The 19,024-nt window shown below is 45.0% G+C and overlaps 1 protein-coding gene and 1 pseudogene across 1 annotated transcript; one reads left to right on the top strand and one right to left on the bottom strand.

The window, feature by feature from the left end:
- Positions 1 to 398: 398 nt before the first annotated feature.
- On the bottom strand, positions 399 to 12,741 carry LOC144102761 (uncharacterized). Its single transcript, XM_077635938.1, has 8 exons — positions 12,605 to 12,741; positions 12,050 to 12,264; positions 7,592 to 7,666; positions 7,342 to 7,512; positions 5,835 to 5,960; positions 3,144 to 3,373; positions 1,254 to 1,413; positions 399 to 766 (listed from the first exon to the last, which is right to left on the bottom strand). The coding sequence occupies exons 2-8, from the start codon at positions 12,261 to 12,263 to the stop codon at positions 399 to 401; spliced, it is 1,344 nt and encodes a 447-aa protein (XP_077492064.1). The 5' UTR covers position 12,264; positions 12,605 to 12,741.
- A 2,930-nt stretch (positions 12,742 to 15,671) lies between these two features.
- Positions 15,672 to 17,544, top strand: LOC144100697 (uncharacterized; annotated as a pseudogene).
- Positions 17,545 to 19,024: the final 1,480 nt, after the last annotated feature.

The raw sequence follows: 19,024 nt of genomic DNA, 5'->3' as shown, positions 1-19,024 counted from the left end.
GCCGAATAGTGGCTCCAATATGGCCGAATAGTGGCCCCAATATGGCCGAATAGTTGCCTTTCGGATACCGGCATATCTTGGCTACCTCTAGGCATTTCCATTATTTTCCGAGACCAGTGCAGAATTATCGCATGCATTTAGAGGTCCCGTCCGTGGCTTTCAATACCGTGCGACTTCTAGCTGTATATATATGCAATTGGTTCGAACTCCCATTAAAATTTCAAAACTGCATGCAGTATTTTCATTGCATATGTATTTTGATTTGCAAACAATATTTCATGCACATTTTTTACTTAATGTCCAGCAGCTACCAAATGAAACAAGCAAACAGGAATTTCAGAAAAATGTTTTTTTATTTCTCATGTGCCCGTGGGGCAATAACCCATGTGGCAAGGGTGCTACGTGGGGTGGCTGGGCGTGACGAGGAGGCTGTGGGGGGGCAGGGGAAGGGGCAGAGCTTGGGTGGAGGGTGGCTGGGCGTGAGGAGGAGGCTGTGGGGGGGCAGAGCTTGGGTGGACCCCTGAGTGGGACAGGATGGCCATGCCTGGAGGGGTTGCAGGGCAGGAGGCTGAGGGCGCGCCTGGGCAGGGTGCTGACCCAGCACAGGGGTTAGCAGGTGGCGCTTGAGCGTGAGACTCAGGAGGCTCTAAAGCTTGGGCATAGCGCCTCTTTCGGCCGCCCCCTCGGTCGCACGCACCGGGCAGCCACCTGCCAATAAAACCCTGTGCTGCCAGGATGTCGACACCCTGCCTCTCGCAGATGGCATCTGTGCAAGGTGAGTGTGCATTAAGACCAAGAAATGCAACTTTTAAAACGATACACTTCCTGCAAGCATATGGAAATCCAAGTTCATGATTTGACACAGAAAAACCACACGTTACTGACACGCAAGGTATCCCAACAAACAACACAAGTACTGTACAGTAGTGAAATGCAAAAAAAATGAGCTATCATGAAGGCACTGCAGTCAACGTCAAAGTGGCCATTGCAGGGAAGTTCATGACAACGGATTACAATATGACAAATGGAAATGATTGGTTTGATTGAGGGCATCTGCTGCTTCTTTATGGAGTTTTATGACTAAGACCTCCAAACTAATCACATAAACACAGCAACAGAATATTCATCAGCTGTTATAAAAAATTACAGTAAGATACAGCAAGAAAATAGCTTGGAAAAACTTGTACATGATTAAAAGCAGGAATCTCAATATTTCTAAATTAAAAGCTACAGCAATTCAAAATCAGGTATACCTGTTGCCACCCTGCACAGCTTTGTGCCAACGAATGGCCGTTTTCCTTTCCTCCCCCGCAGGCTGAATAGTCTCTGCACAGCCACCCCCATCACAGCACCCATGACATTCGCCGCCACCTCCTTTAAATTGTTTCCGCCTAGGCGGAGAAGCTGCTTCTTCTGAAAGGAAAAATTTGCAGTTGCCCAACGGTTATTTCACATGAAAAATCACATTCTATAACCACTTAACTTGTAGAACGCAATAGCAAAGACAACGGTGTGACTTCGAAAGTAATCGTAGTATACCTGCTACAACACAGCAGCAATTATAGTGTTTTTTTTACACCTCATGTGAAACACTTCTTACATTTTGACCACCGTAACAGCATCAAGAAGTTCAATATTAAATTGTTTAGCACTCGTAAGGGAATACTCCATGGTGATTCATGTCTTATGCATCACTACAGGGAAAATATGCAACTAAAATTAGCATCTATGGTTCTTGAAACTGTCCTGGTTGGAGTGGAGTACTGCACTTCAATTAATGAAAGGCATAAAAAGCAATAGCCAGGCAAAAGACTGATCAAAGCTGTCTCCCTAATTGGAAAACAACGAATAATGTAAAAAATTAGCTCCGAAACAGCACTCCCAGTCAATCGTCTCAAACCAATAATTAAAATAATTTGTGTGCCACCTTAACTCAGCCAAACTTTGTGAACAAAATACATACCAAAAAATAGACTTAACATTACACTACACTAGCTTCATGAGGCTCAATACTTTGATGGAATGTGCCACAAATAGTATAGTAGAGCATAACATAGTCCTGTGATTAAATAAATCAAGACAGCCTTAAAATATCTCTTGAAAGCATTGTTAGCAGCACAGATACAGTACTCTGTAATTCAAACTTCAAGGTAACAGAGATTTTCGTCTGAATCATCAGAGTTGCACCCTCATATATCCAAGCAGGTAAACCTTGCCTTAGTACCCCATCAGTATCAGTGAAGAACTTGCTCATGTGGCCAAGAATGTGCTATATGTCAATGACAGCATATAATTACTAATCAAAATGTTAATTACTCTTGTTAATTCTCGCCCTGTTTCCTTCGCACCTTTTCCATCAGCTGAAATTGTGCTATATACCCCGATACAGCTGTGCTGTCCGTGTTAATTTCTTTCCTTTGTACCATCTTGTGTGCTTTGTTGCAGAGGTCATGAACCCTATAGTTGATGCTTTTAAACGAATATGCCATGTGAACTACAAGCACTGAACTAGTAGGAAGCTAATGACAACAGGCCTGACCTACCACTAGCTGCCGTGAAAGCGGCAATGGGGATTAATTGCATAGTGCCTGCAGTCCGCTTATAGCCAAGGATCTTGATAAGGAGCACACGGCTGCGCTTGGGAGCTTATAAAGTGCATTAAATAGGGTCTATTTTGAAGAAACGTTCAATCCGATTTTAGAAGGAACAGAAACAATGCATTCCTTTCGAATGTAGAAGAAGCAAAAACAATTAAGGCACTTATTTCGAATAAAAAAGAAACAAATGTTAATTCTGTACGAGAGTTTGGATTTTTCACTGTAATACAGGAATTAGACTTAGTGTAAAGTAATCTATGCAACTGTCATGTTCGGTATAAGTGGGCGCGACTGTTTCCGGAATTTTCAGTTGTAATAAAACAGACTATTAACAATGTCACAGTAACCCTACTATGTGCGGACTTTTCAAAATTCATCCATTCCCACTATATTAGCTGAAAACTTATACAAGAACAGCATGATTATGGCTTAGGCATGGCAAGCATCTACTTCTGGGGCTCAGATTTTTCAATAAATATCTCAACTATATACATTAAGCACCCAACAGACTACTGTAATAAAACATTGAATGAAAAATTAAATTACCAGGGCAGCTGCTACTCTGTCATCTCTGACAGCAGCTTCTGCCGCCTCAAAATCTTCAATACTGAAGGCTGGCAGCTGAGGGCACAGTGGCGGGAGGGAGCTCACAGGAGGAGACGGCGACCGTGTCCTCGGCTCTTGCCGAGCTTGCTCCAGCCGGCTCACCCTCTGCAGGATTTCCCGCTGCTGCTGCCGTATTTCTAGCAGCAGCCGCAGCACCTTGAGCATTGTCGCTGAAACGAGCAAGGTTTCCAGTGAGGGCAGGCTTTCACAGCAGATGTATATATTTACACCTCAAGGACGCAATATGAGCAATATACTGCATTTACACGCTTGCAAGTCGACCTATTGTTTTCAAATTTGAAAATCCGAAATGCGGGTGTTGGCTTGCAATCGAAAATCAGAGCATGGCACCATAAATAAAGGGGAGACAAACTAGCATCAGGGATGATGCGGTAAATGAAATTTTATGTTTGCTCCACAGCTCTGCCCAGAATTTTCTGCATGGTTCTTGAGAACGATTTTTCGTTTTCCTTTCTACTTTTAGCTGTATGCTCAGCACTCTTGGGAGTGTTGATAGTTGATGAAAGGGGCACTGTTCCAATTGCAGTGGAACTGCCACTCAGAACAGCAACGCTTGCAGGGAGTGCCGGTACCTGATGAAAACCTAAAAACAGCGCCATAAAGACAGACTAGAAGATGGGCGAGCGCTGTTTTTGGTTCTTCACTGATGACCAGCTCACTCTGTTGTTGGTTCTTCTGCAGCTGACAAAAGAGCTGATGCCACGCACACAGTTTCTCTGTGGCTGATTGATGCATGTAATGTCTCCTGGCTACATATTTTACCAGTTTGTAATGCGGTGCTTCATCAATTGTGCTCAGGGCCAAGTAATGGCGCGTTCACACTTGGTGGACATTCGGCAGAGAGAACGAGCGGAATCCGCTGCCGCGGCAGAGATTGCGCCGAAATACCAAGCGGTAAGCCTGATCGGTCCAGGACCGAATTCTGCCACCGGAAAAAAATCCGCCGAATCCCGTCAGCCAATAGGAAGGAGAGTACGAAGTTCGGCAACAAACATGGCGACGCCCTTCGGTGCGGGACGCCTCGTTTGGGACTGAATTCGTCGCTGTTACTGCCTGTTTGAGCGCGTTCAATGCCCATAAAAGCGCCAGCGCTCTTTCGCTTTGTCTCATCTCACCCATAAAAAAAGTGTGAGTGATAAATGTGTTCTTTTTTTATTTTAGGTGACGATCCTTTCCTTTTTTAAAAAGGCTTGAGAGTAACCACCAGATGGCGCCACTAGGCTAATCTTATGTATTTAAAAGCGACAATGCTAGAAATGGCGTAACGTCTGGCAAAATAGCTGCATTTAGCGTAGGTAAGCGTGCATACAGTTATTGTACGTAGACAGCATGGATTAACCTCTTGCCATATCTGTGTACGCCTTGAGCAGACGACACACAGACGATGAGCGCAGACGAGGTGGTTGGGAAGTGTGAACGATGCAGCTTTTTCGGTGGCAGAGGATTTCGCTTGCTCTCTCCGCCGAGTGTCCAAGAGTGAATGCCCCTTAAGCATTCGGTGCTTCTTCACGAATATGTTCAAGATGGCTGTCATCCTTCAGAGAACAACTGCGCACCTGGCCGCAAGTTTGACATATCAGGACGGGTAATGCAAATGTGGTGGATGCCTCGAGGGAACATATTTGTGGCTGTTCTACACAATGTCATGGTGAGGTTGTTTGTGAAGTGCGAGATTCTGCAGGATGATGAACTGCTGTGGAAGATTTCACTGGACGTCAGAACAATTAACACCCTGTGGGACTGCAGCATCGATGATGGTAATGTAAACCAACACTGGGCGTCAACATGCTCTGCATTAAGCTACTAAATTGCCATTGATTCCACCATAAGGCACAGCTGCTCTATCCCTTGCAGATCTATATATCAAAAATGCACCATGCACTGACAATGCCTTAGTTAAAAATTGCTGCTCTGAATACTGTTCCTTCTATGTACCACCAGTTTTCTATTCAGCTTGGTTGCCATTTTGATTGCCGTCACATCATGGCAAGGATGGAAACAGCCATAAGTGTATTCTTCCATTGTGACAACAGCTGCCAGTGGTAGTGAGAAAGCACAGCAGGCTGGGCACATAAAAAATATATGCACAAAAACTAGAGAAACTGTATAGAGTACAGTGACCACTTTGCAGTCCTGAGCCACAATCTGTAATGTTTGTTTTATTTCTATTGGTCCGTCTTTAAAAGGTTGTGGCTTTCTAGTGGCATAGGCCAAGGGAAACAACAATAACAGAACCAAAACCACTATCCAGAACCAAAAAAAGAAATTAAAGGAAACAAACTGCTACTCGCCGGGAAAACACACTGCAACTAGTTAGTAGGAATGAGATAGAGCTGTGGAAGTGTCAAGTAGCAAATTTTATCACCGCTTAGGTTCAGTACTTCTATTAAGAATTACTTGCAGCAGGCATATTTATACAAACAGTGGTCATTTTAAAAGCACACGTTTTGAAATATCCACCAACTAGGTCTCCTTTAAGGCAAAACAGAACTTCTACCAAGGCCTGTTTAGGCTCATACTTCAAAAAAATAGATTCTCATCCTATCCTCTCACTGCATTCTCGTCTTTTCAGGCTCTTCATATACAAGTAAAGAAAGCGAAAAGCCTTACGATCGCTAGTTGCTTCCTCCACATCCTCAAGGTCACCTGCAGTGGAGGCCGAACCAGCCGGGCAGCCCGCAGTGCAATTTGCACCAGCTGGTGTGGCCGCCTCCATTGAGTGGCTGCTAAGCAGGGCTGACGTTGGACACGAACATGAAGCATTAGTGTTGATGCAGGAAGAACGGAAAAATTACTCAGTATAAAACAGGTAATGCTACACAGATAATGCCAAAATGCTACATCAGCACTTCTGCTGAAAGGATACATATATATACACCGTAACTGCCTCGTACAGAATTAGCATTAAGCATTTATGAGCTCCCATTCATTAAGACCATGCTTGTTCAGGGTGTCATCTCATTCTACCAGATTTAGTAATTTAAACTGCTCCTTTATTCTGGCGGACCCTCAAAAACACAAAAAGCCTTAACGAAGCTGTATGCTGCCCCAGCTGGTATCATGCTGCAAATTTGAAAGCACAAGAACAACTTGAATGAGAGGACCGCAGAGTTGAGTTGCATGCTACAGGTGGGATTAGCCTTGCTTATTCTGCTGGCAATTGATTACATTCTGATGAATTACAATTTTAAAATTCTCTCCTGCCTTTGGCAGTTACATTGTGCAAGTCAATGCTGACTATGACTTCACAGGTGGGCTGTTAATGATAAAATATTTCTTATAAACCCAGTTGTGAGCAGCGTTTGTCCCATCCAGTCCTCTTGTCCCTGTCTTCTGTGCACTTTTAAATTTTCAGTACAAAAACTATATTCTACCTTCCATCCTTTGCTTGAAAACAATGAAATGATAAACTTCATGACTCAATTTTTACAGTACCTCACTACAATTGCTCTTTTCGGCAAACCTATCGTTGCAATGTTTTTTTAGGTGCCTTTTAAAATTGCCAGTCTCGCCAATGTAGACACTGTCACATTCGGAACACGGGACGCCGTAAACAACGCCCGGGTACATTTTTCTCAGAAAGAACGTCTGACATCAATCACCGCATGCTTCGGTCTTCTGAGGGTACAGCGCATGCCTACACAGGTGTGACTGGTGATTTTAAAGGCACCAAAAAGAACATTGTAACAACGATAAAAACCAAGAAGTGATCTCTAAAGCTACCACCTAACACTGTATCAACTGGCCATGACATCGTCTAAGGATAGGGCACACGTGTTGACAACTGAAAGAATCTGTTCCGTTGCCTTCACCTCAAATTGTTCTTCAGCCCTTGAAAATAACTTCTCCCTCTTGAAAGGTTTTCAAGGACTCGCATGGACTCTGTGGTAAAGGGGTTTTTGCTATGCAGGAAAGCAGACTTAATGCAGTTTTGCAACAGGGTCTTAATTGAGCTCAAATTCATGAGTCACCCATATGCATTTTTTGCGATCAATAAAAAGCAGGCACGGCTAGAGGGTGGGTGTCCCCCCTTTCTCCTATGTGATATTACCATAAATTCACTAAGCCATAACTGAAACAATGCAAATCTAAAGGCTAAACACAGATAAAGGCTTACAGGGTGGTGATATCAGCCGGGGTGGCGATGGCAGCTGGGGTGGTGGCGACGGGAGCCGGGGTGGTGGCGATGGCAGCCGGGGTGGTGGCGATGGCAGCCGGGGTGGTGGCGATGGCAGCCGGGGTGGTGGCGATGGCAGCCGGACGTCAGGCCCATCCGGACCTTCATTGCCTAAAACAGAAAAATGCGTGCATATTTTGAATATGCATTAATTTTACTAATGTTTAAAAATTTAGGATTTTCCACTTACCAGAAATTGCAGAGCTTTCCACTGCAGAGCTCATCTCATATTTCTTAGCTTTTTTCTCTGCATTCTTGTATGATCCTGCAAAAGGTTAGAGATCAAACACCCAACTCAAGTGCAGTCCACACTAAAATTGCTGCTTCACATGAAAATAAGGCAAACATTTAATGCAACAATTCCTGGATATTACTTTTAATGCAATAATTCCTGGCTATTGCAAACACAAACACTTTACAGTAGGCATCTTGAAGCAGCCTGTGGGCTATGAAAGGAAATGTAGGGAAGGGATGTAGATTATCATGTGACCTTGGTAGCCAAGCACACAGCCTCTGTGGTAGCATCAGTGGCCTTTGCTGCATATGTGGTTTATTTCCTGCTAGGCTGGAAGGTGGTAAACGATAATGCAACTATATTGAATTATGAAACCAGCCAGGCACCAAAATTCTAGAATACAGACCTTATAAGTTTTTCCTGTGATTAGCTTCTAGCTTGCGCTGAAAGAACTTTTAACAACGGACTACTTTGTAGTGGAGGCATTCTGTGCAGTGGCCCTGAATGTGGGCAGTTTCACTGCGGTACCGTCGATGCCAAGAGGCAATGCTTATACAGGGTGGCCAGTTTTTCTAGCACAATAGCCCCACCATCCTTCAACAAATCTGTAGTTACCGCGTCCTACGCAGCTGCTTTCCCCTTTTTCATAGCTTCTAAAGCTTTCTTAACCTCGGTCTTCGTTACTGGCAGAACGTTTGATTGCTCTTCTCTACTGCCAATCTCATTGTCCTCACTACTCTGAATAATGTATAGGTCAGTATAGAACTGCTCTGCTACTTTGACAAACTTGTCCATATTAGTAATGACGTTGCCCCCTTAATTGTCCCTAAGCGCCTATATATCTGATCTCTGCCTACGCCTAATCTTCTTGTCACTGCTTCCAGGCTGCCACAGTTCTTTAAGAATGCTCGATTTTCTCCATATTATACTTCCTTATGTCGTATACTTTACGCCTGTTGATCAGCTTTGATAGCTCTGCCAGTTCTATCTTGTCTGTTGGGTTGGAGGCTTTCACACTTTCTCATGTCTTAATCAAATCTTTCATCTGCTTGGATAGTTTACTGGTAAAGAACTTCTTCCCTGCACTCCTCCCCCTGAACTACTTCTTCACTGCACTCGGTAATATCTCTGAAATTTTATTGTTCTCTGCGTCTACACTGAGGTTGTCTTCCTCGGTTAAAGCTGAATATGTGTTCTGTAGCGAAATCCTGAATTATTCTACCTCCCCTCTTACCGCTAATTTGTTGATGGACTTCTTTACTAGTCTTTTCCGTTCCCTCTTCAAGTCCAGACTAATTTGAGACCTTACCAATCTGTGGTCACTGCATCACACCTTTCTGATTACTTCCACATGCTGCACAATGCCAGGGTTAGAACACAGTTTGAAGTCAATTTTATTTTTAGTCTCCTCGTTAGGGCTTTTCGATGTCCACTTTCGGCTCTTCCGTTTTCTGAAGAAAGTATTCATGATTCTCAAGTTATTGCGTTCAGCGAACTCAATACCTACCTTCTGCTATTCCTAGTGCCAATGCCATATTCATCTACTGCCTGGTCTCCAGCCTGCTTTTTGCCAACATTGGCACTGAAGCCTCCCATTAGTACAGAATACTGCATTTTTACTTTCCCCATTGCCAATTCTACATTTCACAGAAGCTTTCCACTGCCTGGTCATTATGACTACATGCAGGCGATTAGGCCTGTGGGAAGACAGCTAGCCGTTCTCATGTGGGCTCTGCAAGAAACAGGCAAGCGTTGGCAAGGCTGACATATTCAGTTGATCTACTTAAATTAGGGCATGAGGCAGGCACTTGTGTGTGTTGAAAGCTCCCGCAACGCACACTGGTGACACACTAAGCTATCTGTGTATAAAAGACAAAATCTGTGTTAATTTTTTGTAAGGCTTTTAATGACTGATCACCAACCACGTGCAGTAATTTTGGTTTCAAAGCTGCCCCTGTCTTGTGCGCCCAATGCTTTTGCTTACTTAAAACTAACAGGTACATGCGCATGCATCGACTGACACCACAGCTTGTTGGTGCGCACTTTCAAATGATGCGGTAGACATCAGTGTATACACAGATCACTGCGTATTATTCGCCTAAAACCGCTAAATAATTTATACAGTTGACTCCCGATATTTTTAAGCCGCTTAATTGGAATTTCCAGTTAATTAGAAGTGAAGCATATTTTGGTCCCGTCAGTTTAGCATATAACCCTACAGAAGAAATCACTCGATAATTGAACATTATTATATAGACTGGGTTCCTGATAACTGCACTGTCATGGTGCAGCAAATGTTGCAATGCAGAGAGACATCCTCCTGTTTGTATGATTTCTCTGTGCTGCTTGCTGGCAGCAGAAAAATTTCATAATGATATCAGTAGCTCTTCTATCTCATTACTTTCAAGCAATTCGTGGAACAGCGTTACAAATATATATTGTCACAGCAAAAGTGATGCAAGAAAGTACCAGTGGAGCCTTCAAGTGACAAAGCAAACCACCCGATTCTGTACACCTATCTTTCTTCGACTAGTTCACAGTGCCACTGCAATGTGGAGTCAAATTTCATGCACATTAGCAAAACATTGTAGTAGATAAGCTTGTTAGCATGAAATCCATTTGCAACAAAGGTCGATGACTGCCATAAAAATGGAACGGCTAAAACAGACATTTTGGGGTTTCCTTCGTTACAGCAAGGTTCAACTGAATATTTTTAAACATCAGCAATTATTCGCCAATTATAAGGCTCTGATTTCCAAATTCAAGAGCGCACACTGCCGCTCTTGAAGGCCTTCGAAATCACCACCAAGTTTCGTGCTGCTTCACTGTCTCAATACATTATACATGGCCCGCATGTCGCATTCAGTGCCCATCGGTTGCCAGGCGGCCATGCTGTGCTGAACCACTGCCAGACTGCCTCTAGCTTACCGCTGCCTCTGTTTGCTCACACAGAGTTGATTCCCGTCCATCCGCAGCTTCACTATGGTTTTGTGCATTATCCTCAGTGGCTCCAATCATAGCGACAGGTACAGGCACAAGAAGAAGCAGACTAACATGAACTTAGCACAAGAACTCCAAGATCCCAGAGCACAAAGAGCTGCAGGTTGTGGCTGGCTCGGACTAAGCAAGACAATTTGGACCCCAAGAGTCTCAATTTACAAGAGTACAGAGTGCACTTTGTGACAGATAAGAGGTTTGGGTCGTGAACTTAATGTCTGCAAAGCTATGGTGAGCAAGGACTACACCCTGAAGAAGTGAATGTTTTTGTTTCGAGTGAAGCCATCTGAATTGTTTGACAACCCAAACACAGACTGGGCCCTGCGTCACTGCATATACCTTGGCTACAGCACTAGGCAAAGTGGTTCATCACCACGGCCACAGCCAGCAACAACGGCAGAAAGGACAGCATGCTGAGGCCGAGCTTTAGGTATCGTAGACTCGTTGCAGACAGGATCCTCGACCAGCAGCTCGTGAAATATTTTTGTACCTCCAATGATTTGAGGTTTCCATTCTTTCTAATGTCGCAAAGCTGGAAGAGTAAACTAGATAGTTCACGATCCCTGTGGGTCACTTCAGACCACATCATCATCTATCATTGCATCGTAACCCGGCCACACTATGTATGTATGCATATTGTCGCACATTTCGACCTTTTTTGTGCAGCGCACATGCACCGATCCAGCAAGTTCAAAGTAATAGCCTGCATTGAATAGCCAATTCCCCTGTGGAGGCAGCATCACGCCTGAAAGGATAAGGAAATAATCCAAAGCATCTAAGGAGCAGTCAGGCCACGCAAGGCGGACGGTCTGGGATCGAGTGGTTTGGCGGCATGGCCGCCAGCGCTTGATAGGAGCAGAAGTCACGTCACGAGCAAGCCATATATTGACTCAATTGCTGCTGCAGCTAACTGTGCAGCAACTAGTGTTCATCTCCTGAGTCGTAGACAATTGGTTTGAAAGTCATTGAAATGCCCATGTGATAGAGATATCTTTTCAATCACGAGCGATAAACTTGGTCAAGAACAAAGCACAGTCAGTCCTAAATGTTTTCAAACCTGTAGAGTCCAGTGACCTGGAAAACTGGATATCACCATAAAACAAGGCATTGCAGTGTTTGAGATCACATGCGAATTTGGACTGGCAATCGCTTTTGATGCAGATGAAGCAATGATATCAGCTCACAAATGCATGTGTGCATCATTCATTAGCCTCCGAGGTTTGAAAAGATTAGTCACTTGACAGGCTAGCAAAAGGCGCCCGTGTGCTGTGAAGTGTTGGCGCACGTTAAAGCCGGTTAAAAAATCCGGGACCCTCCAATACAGCGCCCGTCACAGCCCATGCGTCGCTTCGGGATGCTAGACACCACAATTCACAATTGCACACATAGCGTTATCCCGGCAATAAAACCACTTACTGCATGTTGTGACGACAGCGACTGGGCAGCGGAACCACTCGCACCCTGGGGCGGATGGGTCCGCCTCCTCTCGAGCGAGGCGGATTACCTCCGCGGCTCGCCTTTTCGGCCAGTGGCAATGCTGCCAGTCGTGGGACAGCCACCCGACAGGGACGACAGCCAAGCTGTCGTCCTCCATCGGGAACTTCACTACCGCAAACGGTTTTGGTGGCATGCTGCAAGGAGTAAAGCGATGCAAACAAAGATTAGTGCGTAAACTGATTTTTCACAAGCTCGCTCGCCCTATTCTCATGTTCCTCTCGCACGAAGGTCTCGCGACACATCTCAGAAGCAATACAACGCAGCGTTAAGAAAATAAGTGCATGAAAAAGGCATACAATTGAAGGTGCACATGTCGGTCCGAACCCATGTGGCAAGCTAGCCTCCCACATGACTATAAAATAGTACAATTACAGAACAGGGCAACAAATGACGCCTCTCCCCTTATTGCTACTCATGACAGTAGGCTCATGAGGAAACAAAAGAAGCTACTAACAAAAAAGCGTAAATACTTACGCAAGTGGCGGGCTTGAAGATCACGGGAAAACACGATGTATACACAGCGACGACCGAACAAAGAAAGAGATGGCATCCGTCGGAGCGGTCGGACGGGCAGCAAGGGTTGCCAGATAGCTCCAAGCACAGGTAGCCAAGCTGGCCTCCGTAGTAGCCCAAATAAAGCCAAAAAACTTTTGTTTTTGCATGGAAAACTCCTTAGCCATATTAAACTATTTTTCGCAAGTATATATACATAATGCTATTAGAAGTAGCGCAAGGCTTGCCTGCAAGCGAGTTCATGATTAAGCAAATGTGGTGTTTATCATAAACATCGTGTTTTATTTTTTTCTCAAAGCATAGCAGTATCGGGAAAATACCAACACGCAAAAAACATCGCACAATAAACTCACTCAGTAATGATATGCATTCAGCATTGCATATAGGTACAGCTCACGACATTTTCACTAAACAGAATAAAATAAATACACTACAATAAATTCCAAGACAAACTCTAGTACTGAGGTTGCGGCTAGACAAGATATAGCACAATAGACGGAAGTAGTCTAGAGAGGGATCTCAGGCATCGTGACCTGATTCGAAGGGGAAAAGTTTGGCCCGTACATGGTCAGTGACCTTCAAATTCATCAGTATCATGCCTGACCATGGAGACGAACTTTCGTCGAGCCCTAGCATATATGTGTTCCCATTGATGTCTGAGCTGGAATTATCTTTGTTGTCCCTACCGTCATCAAACGCAGCCACCGAACAAATGTTCAGCCAGGTCTCGTTCACTATAAAACCTACCTGCGAAATAGAATGTAGATCTATAACAAGACTTTGCAAGCGCTCCTCCATGTACGTGAAGTTTGGTATGGCCGGGAATGGAGGCTGCTAGGATTTTAAACCGGCCAAGAATTTTTGTCCCGTCTCAGCCCTAAGACTTAGCTGAGCATTTGTTTGACGGCTGCGTTTGATGACGGCAGTGACAACAAAGAGAGTGCCAGCTCAGACATCATTGGGAAAGTCCGTCTGGAGGCATGATATACTGATGAATTTGAAAGTCACTGACCATGTCCAGGTTACGATAGACGTTTCTGAACCCATACGTACGGCTCATCATCTCGACATGCGCGGTCATGTGACCTTCAACTTCATCAGCGGGAACGTCTATCGGCTTTCCAACATTTTTTGCATTTATCACGCAGAACCGGGTATTGTCTGACAGATCGTCAACTTTCGTTTGAGCACGCGATTGTCAGATTCGATTGCATAAATTGACTTTGTTGCTACGAAATCACCGAATGGACAACAGACAAAACCGATGGAGTTCGGGTCGGCGCCGGTCACTCAGAAGCTTTAGGTTCGCAGTAATGCCTCTTCAGCTCACATTTAATGCAGGAAAAAAAAGAAGAAACGCTGCGGCACCTATCCAGCAGGAAACGTTTGTCAGAGATGCTGATCAGGGGAAGATATTTCGGGGCTGTCTAGAAAAAACCCTACCGCATGCCCTGAAATGTAACATATGTGCTGCTCCCATTCGGTGTTGTCGTTCTGCGTAGCTGCACGCAACTCAGCGTTTTCGCAAAAGAATTGGCGTAGTTACCGTAGGGTAGAGCTAAAGCTCGCCGGACAGGGGCCGGGGTCTTCCACCGAAGCCCTTGTTCATTCGCTCAAATTAATTTCACCGATTACAAATCCAACAAAAGGCAAATTTTGATCATCGGTGTATATTTCCATATGTATTCTTTCTGCGTAGCAGCGTTCTCTACTTTTCAATGCACCGATTAAAGCGGCCTTCCAGTATAGCCAATTTATTCACAATTAATCGCAAGGCAGGTGCTATGCTGAGCCAACTTGACGCACACAAGCCGTTAGGTGTATGCGGGAAGATAAGATGTCTAGCACGGCCGCCATCACCTCGGACTATATTACGAATAATCAGCGGCGTCACATGAGGCCGGCGTACGTTTCTCCGTACTCATGCTGCCGTTTTGGAGTACCTGTGCTTCATTGGAAAGCCTGACGTAAAGGATTCTAGTACATTATATGAAAAGCAGTCAATGTGGGGGTAGCCCACGCACTTTAGGACCACGCTAGAACCACGCATTTTGTGCCTTGAGTTTTGTGTAAAGGCTGTTGGGCTGATGCCCCGTCTGTCCCGAGGCCCACACAATATTTCACGACAAGTTTTCTACCAGCTATCAGCGCTTAAATAGAGAAAATAGCCTCGATCTGCATCGATCACTGGCACAAAGCCGAGAAAGGCTGTAAACAAATCACAAAAAAATATAAATTACAGACAGTGACTACATTTGCTCCGGCAACTACAGTAGAGTGTAGCTCTCACTGGAGTGGATGGATGAGCGAGTCAAGGAGGCTATATGACCTGAACAGTTATTAGCGAGTGGTGGTAAATATGGAGGTGCGGCACGACCGTATTTTAGACGCATTCTACTAAGACGTGCCGCTGCGGCCACTTATTTTCTCCGTGAATTAAAAATAAAAACAACTCAACTATTTTTTTTATTTACTAAAGATAGTGACCTAATATAATACCGAATAATTCGCAACCAGAGGTCTTTTTTATGCACAGTGTTAACGCCTTTTTGTGATGTTTGTGCTTTTGTGCGCTGCGAGTATCTTCATTGTTAGGCCTCTTTTCGTTTTTAACTGTAGCTCTGAGCGGTTAGGTTTGTTGATTGTTCGTCACTCTGATCTTTAGCGCTCCGTCATGAGCATGGAGACGGAGGTCATGAGCAAGTGGCGGAGGTACCGTATCATCGAAAAAGAGTACAGGGAACTTTTAGGAGAGCTCGGTATCCGACGGCCACCGTCTACGCATCTGAAATCCTCCGGAAGCAAGAGAACGGGCGGCGAAGCGGCCTTGGACGTCGTCAGCGCCCCTCCACTCCCGCTACCGTCCGGAGCAAGCAAACGGCCGAATAGCGAAGCCTACGCAACCGGCGCTTGCGCTAGTGGCAGCGGACGAGCTACTTCGTCGCTACCTGCAGACCCGTCGATGCCATCTGTTCAGAGCGAGCTCAACGAGCAGGCTTATGTGTACGAGAGTTGCGCTGAAAGCCTTTCTAGCGAGCATACCGCTACCTCGTGCGACTCAAGCGATGAGACCTCGTCCACGAACAGCCTTACTGCTGAGAACGTGGAAATGGGCCAGCCTCGTGAGGAGTCTCCTGAGCTTTGTTATCGCCATCTCTCGACAGCGCAGGAGTTAGCTAGCATAGCTAGCAAGCACAATTTGACGCACGCCTGCATCAACGATTTGCTGGACTTCTGCCGTCGGCGTGGGATTGTAGAGCTCCCGAAAGATGCAAGGACCATCATGCAGACGGAGCGGAAAGCTAATTTAGAACACGGCGACTCGTTTGTGCATTTTGGCCTTGCTGAGGGAATTCAGCATGCTGTTGGCCAAGGACCAGCGCCTGAGAATGTCGAGCTGCACGCAAATATTGATGGGCTGCCTCTGCATAGGAGTAGCCAGACTGCACTCTGGCCAATTCTGTGCAGAGTAATTAACATCAAGAAATCTGAACCATTTATGGTCAGTGCGTACTGCGGTGCAGGGAAACCTCCGTGCCTCCAGGAATACCTCAGGCCTTTCATTGATGAAGTGCGCAACCTTAGTTGCAACGGACTGATGGTGAAAGGGGTGCACGTCAATGTGTGCTTAAAAGCCGTGATCTGTGACGCTCCAGCAAGGAGTTTCGTGAAGGCAATCACTGGCCACACAGGCTATCATGCCTGTGAACGTTGCAGCCAAAAAGGGCACTATCTGGAAAACAGGATGACTTTCCCTGACCTGCATGCACCACAGCGAACAGACTCCTCTTTTCGTTCGCAAGAGGATCGGCGCCATCACACTGGTGTTTCACCATTTACATCTCTGAACGTAGATATGGTGAAATGCTTTCCTACAGAGTATATGCATTTAGTCTGTTTGGGGGTTATGCGGCGGCTCCTTAGGAATTGAATATGCAAGGGGCACGCTGCCAGGCTGAGCCGGGCTGACAGGAGTGCACTCAACGACAAGCTGCGAGAAGCAGCAACTGCATTTCCAAAGTACTTTCAGAGGAAACCAAGGGGCACCGAAGAACTCGACAGATGGAAGGCCACAGAGTTCAGGACTTTTTTACTATACCTGGGGCCTGTTCTCCTGAAATCCATCCTGCCTGATGAGCTTTATAAGCATTTTTTATATTTGCATGTATCTGTTAGGGTACTTGCCTCTCCTCAGCATCACAGAGACCTCAACCAGTTTGCTCACGACCTGCTGCGGTACTTTGTGCAAGAATTTGGCAGACTGTACGGACAAAAACAACTCGTGTACAATGTGCACACCCTTGCACACTTGGCAGAGCAATGCCTGGAGCATGGCACTGTCGATGAGTTCAGTGCATTTCCATTTGAAAGTTACCTAGGAAAGGTAAAGAAGAGACTGCGGACGACAAATAAGCCTCTGGCGCAACTCAGCCGACGAATGTCAGAGGTGAGGGCGTGCACACCGCTCTCTACAGGACAAGTGGGTGGTGACGTGAAAGTCGGTGACTGCTTTCTGGTGGATAACTGCGCTGTAGTCATTGTTGATCTCCTGGGGGGCAATGCCAAAGCTGGCATCTTGCCAAATGGCAGAGAGTTTTTTAGAGTCCCAATTGACTCTTCAAGGATGGACGTGCGTCGCTACAGTGCTCTCGGTCAAGAAACCAAAATCTGGCCCATTTCGTACATCAAGAATAAAGTTCGATGTATAAAGCTTCAGTACAAGAGGGGGCATGTCGTTTTCCCTTTGCTTCACCTTCAGTGAGGCTTTACATTTCTGTGGTGCCTGAAGGATTATGTGCCTCTATTAAGATAGCTGCAGATTGCAGCATCTTGCTTGAAGTGTTAATTGGTGCTGAAGACAGCAACTTCTACATCACCATCCTTTGCATGGTTTGGATTTGGTTGTATGGGACTTAACATCCCATAGCGACTCAGGCTATGACAGACGCCATAGTTGAGGGGTCCAGAAATTTCGACCGCCATGCAGTTCTTTAACATGCACTGACATCGCACTGTACAAAGGCCTCTATAGTATTCAATGCTCATCAAAATGTGACTGCTGCAGCCCGGATGGAATCTGAATCTTTCAAGTCGGCAGCCAAGCACCATAACCACTGAGCCACCGTTGCATACTAGATCTGCATTGAAGCACTTGGAATTTCATCTTTTGGGGAACATCAACTTTGAAGCTATAATGGCCCTGTTCAGGGCCACCCAAATTTACTGGCAGGATCGTTGCTGCGCCTCCAGAAACTCCAGAACCCTCTTGTTCCCGTGAGCGCCTGCCTGTTTAATGAGTAGTAACAGTCAATCAGCATTATATAATCGTGTCATTCATGCTCCTGTTATTACCCCTATTTATGTAACCCCCCCCCCTCACACAATACTCCATGCTTGGAGCCTGTGAGGCAACGTGAATAAATAAATAATAAATAAATAAATAAAAAAGTATACTCTCAACTTGTTAGTATATAACAGACTGCAGAGTAGTGGGCAAAGAAAGATATTGAGAATGCAAGGCTGAATTAACACGCATTTATGTTAAATGTTAGGTAAGACTAGTGCATGCAGCTTAACTGCTTGTAAGTGATGCATTACTGACATGATTACAAAAAAGATAATATGGAAATTTAACTTGACAAACCTAGAGTTCAAACATCATAGGAGAGAAGGGATGCTCACTCACCTCTGGAAGTCACTTCATGGCACGGAAAGTTGTTGCATCGAATAATAAGTTTGAAATGACCTGCTTCTAAGCAGTGCACCACTTCTTAGTGTCCACCAGCAAAAATGGATTTCTGTCACTATGTAGTGAAGTGGCATCTGCTGTGATAAGCGCCCTTAATTGTTTGTGTCCCCTGCAGCTCTTTTCTCATGCCACTTAATTTCGGGCTGCTAAGATGAGCCTATAAAACTGCACACTTAACTTTCGTAAATGCAGTTTCACCCATGTTGTAAATATGCTGAGGATGAAGTGCATCAACACTTGGTACGAGCCACACCAGAAAGTAGATCTGTTTCTAGGAAGGAGCTCCCTTCAAACACTTGTTTCAATGCAGTCTTTGAATTACGTCACTTAATTAGCACGAGACACATCATATTTTCAGCATTTTAATTTAACATGACTATATATTGCTTTAAAAAGAAATTGAATAATCTAGCTGTGTAACCATATATATGTCTGCTCATGACATGAGGCTTGGGCTATTTATACTGAATAAAAGTACCATACAGCATCAGGTTTGTAGCAAAAAATTCGAAGCTGCTGCTACTTTAAGGGATGCCAAGGACAAATCTGGTGGATTACTGCTGTCTGAAAACAAAAAAGATACTTACACATCATAACGCTTTAAAAGGGAAGTTGCAAAAATTTAGATACAT

This window comes from Amblyomma americanum, chromosome 8 (genome assembly GCF_052857255.1).
Source record: "Amblyomma americanum isolate KBUSLIRL-KWMA chromosome 8, ASM5285725v1, whole genome shotgun sequence".
Taxonomy (NCBI): domain Eukaryota; kingdom Metazoa; phylum Arthropoda; class Arachnida; order Ixodida; family Ixodidae; genus Amblyomma; species Amblyomma americanum.
This window is presented reverse-complemented; position numbering and strand designations above follow the sequence as displayed.